Here is a 10,572-nt window from a genome sequence, read left to right on the forward strand (position 1 = left end):
TCTGAGACCAGGATTTTTAAATTTATTATGTTACTTAGATTGACGCATTGGTGCGTCAGTACTATTAACGATTTCTTAAGATGCACTCCAGGATGCAGAGCACAGCAAAATCATAACATACTATTATGATGAATTAGATTCGTAACATGTCATATCATACAAATTAGTTTAAAACACTTTAGATGACGTGATACACAGAAAACGAGGACCACTTCTGGCTCGTAAGCACCACTTTCAAAACTACTGGCTGAAAATAGACAAAAGTTTGAGAGTGCATCTTCAATATTCTCATGTAAATATACAGAAAAGGTTCAGAGAGTGATGGTTGTTTCAAATCAAGGTTTCACTATCACAAAGCCTCCACCCCAGAGAGGATGGGATTTTCCTCAGCAGAGCCATCCTTGCTCTCTAAAGCCAACCGTAGTTGCTGCCAGAAGACCCCGGTTTGCTCCCCAGCTCTGGGCCAGCTCAGGTATGAGCGTCTCTTCACTAGCTTCCTCATCCGGTGGTAGGGTGACAGCTGGTGGGTAGGGATCTCCTCCAGGAACACCAGAATCAGGACGTCCTTCTGCTCATCAAAGAGCCGGAAGCTGGCAACCTGGATCTCCCGGGAGCACCACTCACTCTCCAGGTAGCGGTGGCTGATGACACAGATGGTCTTGCGGCTTCCGTAGATGCCGTCCATAATGTTGTCTATGATGGGTTTGCCTGGCTGGAAGTCCCGGTGGTGGAGACACAGCTTCCAGCCCTGCACTCCCTCCAGCTCTGGCAGAAGCTCCCTCAGGACCCAGGGCTCATCGTGGGCGTTGTAGGAGATGAAGGCATCGTACTGACAGCCATGAGGCGTGTGCTTTTTCCTTTGCTTGGTGTCATAGAGGAAAGCCAGGAAGAGGTAATAGCCGTAAATTACCTGCCATTTCAGGAAGTGGTAGGCAAAGGATGCTACCAGGGTGAGGAGGACCAGACAAGTGGTAGAGATGTAGCAGTAAAGTCCTAAGTCCACTGTACAGAACTGAAGCTCAACATCCAACAACTTGGTGTCCTTTAGATCGGCAGGATAGTTGCAGGTAAATTCTCCTGCACCAACAACTTGTGTTTGGTTGTCACTCTCCATCCACTGGACAAACCAAGCATCACTGCAGCCACAGGTGAAAGGATTATCTTGCATGTCCAGGTATGTCAAGGCAGGGAGAGATTGCAACACCGTCTCATTGACTGCTGTTATGTCGTTCTTGCTCACCTGCAAGAAAGTGACTCTACTGAGGTTTGCTCCTATGAGGAAATCTAAGGACTGAAGTTGGGCTTTGGACATGTACATTCTGTTGAGCCTTGGGGTTGGGTGAAACAGCTTTGGCATGAGGGCTGTGAACTCATTCTTACTGACATCAAGGTACCACAACCGTGGTGTGTGAATAAATGTGTTTGGGTGCAGGTCCTTAATATTGAGATTCCCTGCCTTGAATGCCAATAAAGATTTCAGACCTTCAAGGAAGTTGATAGGTAGATGACACAGTCCCTTGTGACGCTGACTATGGATCTGCAGATTCTCCAGAGATGTCAGATGAGAGAAGGGTGGAGGGTCTAATTTACCATCATTTACATATGTGATGTAATTACAGGATATATCAAGAGTTCTTAAGCTTGGAAGCCCCATGAGCACAGTGTTTCTTATGTCTATTTGAGTGATCTTATTTGAGCCCAGGTTAAGTTCTGTAAGGTTGACCAATCCCTCAAAGGCTCCATCTTCCATACTGGCAATCTGATTGTCATATAAAAGTAAAGTCTTGAGTGATGTTAAGCTTTTAAACTCTCCTTTTCTGATAGAGCTCAGTTTATTGCCTGCCAAATTCAAAGTCTCAAGTTTGTGCAAACCATTCATGAAGGCTTCATTCAAGGTCAGGATTTTGTTTGATCCCAGTTTAAGGATCCTTAATTCTTTCAAATCCTGGAAAACACATCCTGGAAGGTTGGGGATTTGATTGTGGAAAAGAAAGAGTTGTGTGAGTCCTGTAAGATTGGAGAAATCTGAGCAGCCTAGTTTATTGATGATATTGAAGCTGAGATCCAGGATCTTCAGTGTAGGTAGATTTCTTGTGGCCTTTGGTACGGAAGAAAGCCTGTTGTGGCCCATTTTCAAAGCACTTATTTGCTCTATTGATCTGAATGAAAATTCAGACAGCTGAGTAAGACCAGTATTTGATATGTCCACTTCTGTCATGTGTTTACATGACTGCAGAAATTCCTCAGAGAGATTACCTATGTTGTTATATTCGAGTCGGAGCACGCTGAGTTTAGGTATATGGCAGGCAATATCAGTGAGAGCCTTGACCTTGAGCTTTGAGCCTTTGACAAGGTCATTCAATCTCAGATGGACTAATGAGGAGTTGACAGTCTGCAGCACCATACCCATCCTCTCGAAAGACATCTCAATGCCGCTCAAGTTGAGACGATTGACGTTGCTCAGAAAAGACCTGTTCAGCACATCCCATTCCATGCGTCCAAGTTGGCCACAGTAGGCGATGTCTAACACCTCAAGGTAAGGAAGAACATCTGCCGTGATCCTGAAGACTCCCAATGGATTCCGGGATAAATCCAACAGCCTCAGCTCTATAGAAGTGTTTGATATTTCCTGTGACTGGAAAGAGGTGAATTTGTTGCTCCCAATGTACAACTCCTGTAAGTGTGGTAATTGTACGATGGGCTGAACTTCCTTCATAATATAAAGGATGTTCTTGGTTAAATTCACTGTCTTCAAACTGGAGAGAGGCTGAAATGATGAGGAGCTGATGGTTGCAATGAAGTTGTTGTCCAGATGTAGCAGGGAGAGGTTGACTAGACCTTGAAACAAATGGTCTGACAAGGTAGTGAGTCTGTTATGAGCCAGACCCAGCTCCTGAAGAGCCTCTAGGTGTCTGAGAGACCCATTGTCCAATTGAGAGATCTGGTTTCTTGACATGTTTAGAATTTTGAGGTTTGATAGGCCTTTAAAATCCAACTTTCCAATTTTGGAAATGTTATTCATGGCCACATCTAAAACGCTTACTTTCCGTGGAATGTCTATAGGCATGACTTCTAGGTTCCTCTTTTCACAGAGTACTTTCATGTTAGAGGGGTCACTGAGATTACCCCGGATTGTGCAGTTTTTCAGGAAGTACCCACATACTGGATCAGCAAGAACCCAACAATACATCAGGAAACAAAGAAAGAGTCTCAGCTGAGAGAATGTAAGCCCACTTTGTTCTCCTGGCATGGTTATCTTGAGTGTCATTTTGAGGGGCTTGACATGTACTTCAGATCTAGAGAAAAAAACAAAGACAAGCTGACTAACTGTTACATCATTTGTGGGATGGAAATGTAACGTAATTAAACAATTCAATGAAGTTGCAATAACACTGGTAGCTGTTGGTATTGTGGTCCTCAAAATAACTGACAGATTATTATTTATAGGTAATCCAATATATCAACATAATTCACAAAAGGTTTTCTTTACTGAAAAAGACAAACTAGAGTAGAAAGGAAAAAAAGTAAAGACCACTATCAAATTAGAAATGAGTAGATAAGGGTAATAACATTGTCTGGATAAGAATAAAACACACATTTGTATATCTTTGAAGAGATACACCAGCAAAAGACAACTAAAAACAGCCAATCATTTTTACTCACAATTGTCAGAGGAAGACAGTCACAGTGAGCACTAGTGCAGCATAGGACTGTGATCACCTGAGTCCCGGTTCTACCACCCTGTTCCAAAGAGCACTTCCCTGGCATTATACTTCACTAAACTTTATTCAAAATATATATTGGTATTTGTCTAGATTGATTTCTCACAAACAGCTACAACACAAGTGAAAACTTAACAGACTGGGTTGACCTGACACACAGTTGACTAAGTGGCAGAAAAGAAGGGGCAGAAAAGAAGAAGCGAGAGAGAGAGAGTCGGGGGGGGAGTCAGGCTTGTTTGCTCTCTCTCACAGTTGGACCGAATAAAATACTGATGCTGACCATATACGGGAACTTCCCGAGACCTGAGATATTTCCTAGAACTAAGAACATTCTGATCCAAACATCAAACGGGTACTAACACTGACACTTTTTACATTCCAGAGAATGTAATGTTCATTTCTTTACCAGAAGCCGCCTCCAACCTCTATTTCTCATTCTTACTTCATAAACTTTATTTCATCCACAGGTGACAGGAAAGACAATGCAATAAAATGTATAATCTGTCTCATATGAAGGTGTGTGTGTGTGTGTGTGTGTGTGTGTGTGTGTGTGTGTGTGTGTGTGTGTGTGTGTGTGTGTGTGTGTGTGTGTGTGTGTGTGTGTGTGTGTGTGTGTGTGTGTGTGTGTGTGTGTGTGTGTGGAGGGTTAAGGTTAGAATTAGTGTTAAGTTTAGAATTAGGTTTAGGGTTATGGTTAGGAGCCAGGGTAAGGGGTTAAGTTCTGGTTTTGGGGTTAGGGTTAGGGTTAGGGTTAGAGGAAATTAGGATTTTGAATGGGACTAAAGGAATAAAAATGAAGGAATAGAAACATAAAGAAGGGTGTCTTGGGGGATGATTTAACAAAAGAAATGAGGAAGTGAGAAAAAGTTAATGAGCAAACAGACCAAAATTGGACTTCTGAATAATTGTATGACGGTGAAACTTTATAGTGAAACTGAACTGATATGGATACTTTGTGTGACTTTCCCCTTTTATTTATTGTTCTATTTCTCATTCATACTTCATAGACTTTATTTCATCCACAGAGGGGAAAGACCATTGAATAAGTGGAGAGAGAAGGACATAAGCACCACAGAAGGCTGGTGAGAGGAGGACAGCTCATAATAATGGCTAGAATGGAGAGAATGGAATGCTATCAAACACATGGAAACAACGTGTTTGATGTGTTTGATACACTCTTAGAAAAAAGGTGCTTTCTAGAACCTAAAAGGGTTCTTCGGCTGTCCCCGTAGTAGAAGCCTTTGAAGAACTAGTTTTAGTTCAAGGTAAAAAAAACTTTTGATTCCAGGTAGAGACCTTTCCACAGAGGGTTCTACATGGAACCAAAAGGGTTCTACCTGGAACCAAAAAGGTTTCTACCTGGAACCAAAAATGTTTCTCCTATGGGGACAGCTGAAGAACCCTTTTGGAATCATTTTTTCTAAGAGTGTACCATTCCATTTATTCTGTTCCAGCCATTACATTGAGCCCATCCTCCTCAATCAAGGTGTTACAAGCCGCCTGTGATAAGGACCTGTCTGCCACCTCTAGGGCAATAGCCAGAGAGACCCCACTGCCCATCTCCAGCATCAAGGAACGCGTGTGCAGCCTACATCAAAGTGTATGTGGGCTCTGAGTACTACCACTAGGAGACACCAAGCCTCCTGGCTTTCAGCAGGATCCGCCCAGAGCCTAACAAAATCCCCCCAGACATGATGGGCTGTGTGGAATAGGAGTCAGTGTGTGTGCGATCTCTGTTCAATGAATAACAACTGTGAACATCTGTACTCAATGGACAACATGGTGTCTTATTAGAACATTTGCCAAATCTGCTGTCAAAACATAAAATCACATCACCACAATACACAAGTCACTCAAACAATGTTATTTTAAAGGTTCAAATAATACAATCTAGCTCCATCAAAGATACTGGTAACTAACCCAAGATTTATCATCGGCATTGTTTCCAATGAGAGCAGAACAAGCAAGGAGGTGGCCAGAGCCCAGCACATGCTTGTGAGATCCTATTGGCTTGTTATAGCATGTATTTGCATATATCCTTTAGGGAAAGTCTACTCTGAAGTGCGAATGTTCAATAACTAAATTCACCCTTGCACTCCTAAACAGCTTGATTTAAAAAGAACTTTGGCAAAGGATCAAGTCTACAGAACTTAGATCATTCTGTCCGTAACAGACTATACACTACATTAGAAGTCGACCGATTATGATTTTTCAAAGCGGATACTGATACCGATTAATCGGCCGATATATATATATATATATATATATATATATATATATATATACAGTCTTGGCCAAATGTGTCAAGTTCTGACTTTAGTTCCTTTGTTTTGTCTTTGTTTTAGTATGGTCAGGGCGTGAGTTGGGGTGGGCAGTCTATGTTTGTTTTTCTATGTTGGTTTTTGAGTTTGGCCTGGTATGGTTCTCAATCAGAGGCAGGTGTCGTTAGTTGTCTCTGATTGAGAATCATACTTAGGTAGCCTTTTTCCACCTGTATTTCGTGGGTGTTTATTTTCTGTTTTGTGTGTCATCACTAGACAGGACTGTTTCGTTTGTTCGTTCTTCCTAGTCGTTCTTTTGTTTACTGTTCCGTTTTGATTATATTAATAATCATGAACACTTACCACGCTGCACCTTGGTCCTCACCTTCTTCCACCTACGACGGCCGTTACAAAATATTTTGAGAATGACACAAATATTAATTTTCACAAAGTCTGCTGCCTCAGTTTGTATGATGGCAATTTGCATATACTCCAGAATGTTATGAAGAGTGATCAGATGAATTGCAAAGTCCCTCTTTGCCATGCAAATGAACTGAATCCCCCAAAAACATTTCCTTTGCATTTCAGCCCTGCCACAAAAGGACCAGCTGACATCATGTCAGTGATTCTCTTGTTAACACAGGTGTGAGTGTTGACGAGGACAAGGCTGGAGATCACTCTGTCATGCTGATTGAGTTCGAATAACAGACTGGAAGCTTCAAAAGGAGGGTGGTGCTTGGAATCATTGTTCTTCCTGGCGCCCAAGAAAGTCCATTAAGTGCAGGACCGTCTTCTAAAGTTGATTCAGTTGCGGGATCGGGGCACCACCAGTACAGAGCCTGCTCAGGAATGGCAACAGGCAGGTGTGAATGCATAGCTCTTGTAATGTAGATCCAGGACGGTTGCCAGCACCAGGCATTTTGTCTCCTCAGCCTCCTGTTCAGACTGTCCAACATGGTCCTCCGTAAAGTTTTGAGGCCTTGAATAGAAGAACCCTCCTGCTGCAGCATCAGCTTCAGCACGACACACTGGGGATGATGCATGCGGCAGTAGAGTTGGAGTGGCTCATCTCCAGTGTCACCCTCCTCCATAGGTGAAACTATAAGGTTAGAGACAATAAGGTTAGAGATGGATGAGGCTGTTTTGGGAAGGCCAATCTCTCCTGAATGGCCCTCAGCCTCTGTTTGGGCCAGTACAGAGTAGTCTAAATGAGTTGCACAGCTCTTCACACGGCAATAATGTCTAGCACAGCTCTCTGACTGGATAGGCCATCATTGATTACAAGCTGTAGGGTGTGTGCACTACAGCTGAAGTCTGGAGGCTCTGCCAGCCTCATACCTTTCACCATGTTTGCCCCACTGTCCCTGAGGACCAGCACTACACGTTCTGTGTGGATTTCCCAGTATTCCAACATAGTCAAAAACATCTCTCTTATGGTAGTTTCCTGTGTGTGATCCAATCATAGTCGTGACATTCAGCACAACCTGCTTTCTTGTCAGATTTTGTCCAATGAAATGTCCAGTAAGGCTCATTAGGGACTCTGTAGTGCCTGACCAGCCGTCAGTTGTAATGCCATGTGTGGAGCGTTGACTGTCGCCACAAGATTCTTCACTTTCATCACAACTCTTTCATGTGTAGCATTTCTAGCATTTCTGATCAAATAATTTTTTCATCTTGATCCTGGGTTCAGCAGAGTAATTCAGCCGCTGAAAACCAACATCAGCCATTTTGCTTGTTTATTAAAAAGTTGTATGATTGTAGCCTGCGATGTCTGTGAACTGTCTGTATCACCTTTCCTTGTGAAGAATTTGCGTTTGCTTTTTTCATCATTGCTTCCTTATGGCTTTTGGATGATGTTCTAATGGTGATTCCACAGGTTAGTGGTATTTTTTTTATGTAGCTGTTGCTGACCCCATGCTTACATCTTTATCACAAATATGACACCTTGATTTCCTGGTGCCAATTCCATGTAATAGTCCCACACTCGTGCTCTGCCATCTGTAAAATGTATATAATTGTTGCACACATGCACACACATACACACACATACACACACACACACACACACACATACACAGTGACAAGGTACTGAAGAGTCTGCTTAACTCTCAGTATCCTTGTCAAACTCTCAACTGTTTGAATAAGGAAAATAGAGTTTAAGTTACCTGTGATGAATGTTGAGAACAAAACTGTGATTTCTATATGCAGGAAATCCTCTATTTAATAATGGCCATGGTACAAATTGACTACCCAAAGTGTTGAGTCATAATACCCCATTACACCTTCCAGTAAAATCTGATTTTTTTTAAATTGTAGAGTGGCTTTATGAAATATTTTGACAACGTTACCTATCCTAGTGAGATTTACACGAGTATCAAAAACGCTGAGGTTTAAGCACGAAACAGACCTTATTTGAAGTAGATTCAAGACATTCTCTATGGAAGACATGAACGGTAAATAACGAAGGAAACCCCTTTCAAGTTCAGCCGCAAGTTATTATAGAAATTATGACCAACGACTATTTCTCTCTCTACCATTTGTATTTCATATACCTTTGACTATTGGATGTTCTTATAGGCACTATAGTATTGCCAGCCTAATCTCAGGAGTGATAGGCTTGAAGTCATTAACAGCGCTGTGCTTCAAGCATTGCGAAGAGCTGCTGGCAACGCAGGAAAGTGCCATTTGAATGAATACTTACGAGGCTGCTACTGCCTACCACCCGCTCAGTCGACTGCTCTATCAAATATCAAATCATAGACTTAATTATAATATAATAAACACACAGAAATACGAGCCTTCAGTCATTAATAGGGTCAATCCGGAAACTATCATTTCAAAAACAAACTTTATCTTTCAGTGAAATACGGAACAGTTCCTTCAAATGTATGTCATAATTATGTACAATTCTGGCAAATTAGTTTGCATCGAGCCAGCAGCCAAATTGTAGCATCTGTAAGATATTCGTTTACATTTTTATCCATGTCCAGTGGATATGGTTGTTCGGGCAATGAAGCAAGAGAAGTGAAACCATAACCGCCTCCATTCTTCTGGGAAGACTTTCCACTAGATGTTGGAACATTGCTGCGGGGATTTGCTTCCATTCAGCCACGAGCATTAGTGAGGTCGGGCACTGATGTTGGGCGATTAGGCCTGGCTCGCAGTCGGCGTTCCAATTCCTCCGAAAGGAGTTCGATGGGGTTGAGGTCAGGGCTCTGGGCAGGCCGGTCAAGTTCTTCCACACCGATATCAACAAACCATTTCTGTATGGACCTCACTTTGTGCACAGGGGCATTGTCATGCTGAAACAGGACAGGGCCTTGCCCAAACTTTTACCATATAGTTGGTAGTACAGTATCGTCTAGAATGTCATTGTATGCTGTAGCATGAAGGTTTCCCTTCACTGGAACTGAGGGGCTTAGCCAAAAGCATGAAAAGCAGCCCCGGACCATTCATTCGGGCAGGTAGCATTCTCCTGACATCCGCCAAACCCAGAATCGTCTGTCGGACTGCCAGATGGTGATGCTTAATTTATCACTCCAGGGAACGCGTTTCCACTGCGCCAGAGTCCAATGGCGGCAAGCTTTACACCACTCCAGTCAACACTTGGCATTGCGCATGGTGATCTCAGGCTTGTGTGCGGCTGCTCGGCCATGGAAACCCATTTCATGAAGCTTCTGACGAACAGTTATTGTGCTGACGCTGCTTCCAGAGGCAGTTTGGAACTCCGTAGTGAATGTTGCAACCGAGGACAGACCATTTTAACGCGCTACGTGCTTCCGGTCCCGTTTTGTGAGCTTGAGAGGCCTATCATTTCGTAGCCGAGCCTTTGTTGCTCCTATATATATTTCATCTTCACAATAACAGCACTTGCAGTTGACCGGGGCAGCTCTAGCAGGGCAGAAATTTGTCACAATTCCTTGTTGGAAAGGTGGCATCCTATGACGGTGCCACATTGATCTATTCAGTAAGGCTATTCCACTGCCAGTCTTTGTCTGTGGAGATTGCATAGATTGCATAGCTGTGTGCTCGATTTTATACACCTGTCAGTCATGGGTGTGGCTGAAATAGCAGAATCCACTCATTTGAAGGGGTGTCCACATACTTTGCATATATAGTGTACTTTATTATCATATTTTATGCTGAACATTTTGTATGACATATTATAATTGAAATATGCCAATAAACTGTAATAGTTAGATTTTATTGCATTAATTTATGAGATAAATGAGATCAAGTATAACAATCAAGAAAATCTATGACAATGAAAATTCAATTTCCCATTACACATTTAAGCACATGTTACAAATATAAGCATCTCTTAACTAAGCTAGCATAAGGAATTGTTTTAAATGGTTATAACATAGATCATTCGGGTATTAGATTTGGAATTTTATGACCCCTTTAAGTTTCAAAAAATATATTAAAAAATGATTTGATAAAATATTGAATTTGCCCTTTACTACTGTAGCCCATAGAAACGCATTGAATAACATACTCAAAAATGACAAAAAAGACAATCCAACAAAAATCATAAGGAATAAGGTTTTGAAGTGTCTGTCATATATGTAGAAGATCTAAGAAAGCTC

At 42.1% G+C, this 10,572-nt stretch overlaps 1 protein-coding gene across 1 annotated transcript; it reads right to left on the reverse strand.

Moving 5' to 3' along the window:
• Nucleotides 1-3,887, reverse strand: LOC116354000 (toll-like receptor 13). The gene is made up of 2 exons (XM_031792536.1): nucleotides 3,664-3,887; nucleotides 1-3,296 (listed from the first exon to the last, which is right to left on the reverse strand). The coding sequence occupies exon 2, from the start codon at nucleotides 3,266-3,268 to the stop codon at nucleotides 350-352; it is 2,919 nt and encodes a 972-aa protein (XP_031648396.1). The 5' UTR covers nucleotides 3,269-3,296; nucleotides 3,664-3,887; the 3' UTR covers nucleotides 1-349.
• Between the last annotated feature and the right edge of the window lie 6,685 nt (nucleotides 3,888-10,572).

Source organism: Oncorhynchus kisutch, linkage group LG16 (genome assembly GCF_002021735.2).
Source record: "Oncorhynchus kisutch isolate 150728-3 linkage group LG16, Okis_V2, whole genome shotgun sequence".
Lineage (NCBI taxonomy): Eukaryota > Metazoa > Chordata > Actinopteri > Salmoniformes > Salmonidae > Oncorhynchus > Oncorhynchus kisutch.

Bases quoted from the DNA above. Each gene is read 5' to 3' on its own strand.
- LOC116354000 (XM_031792536.1), bottom strand. From the start codon at position 3,268: ATGACACTCAAGATAACCATGCCAGGAGAACAAAGTGGGCTTACATTC.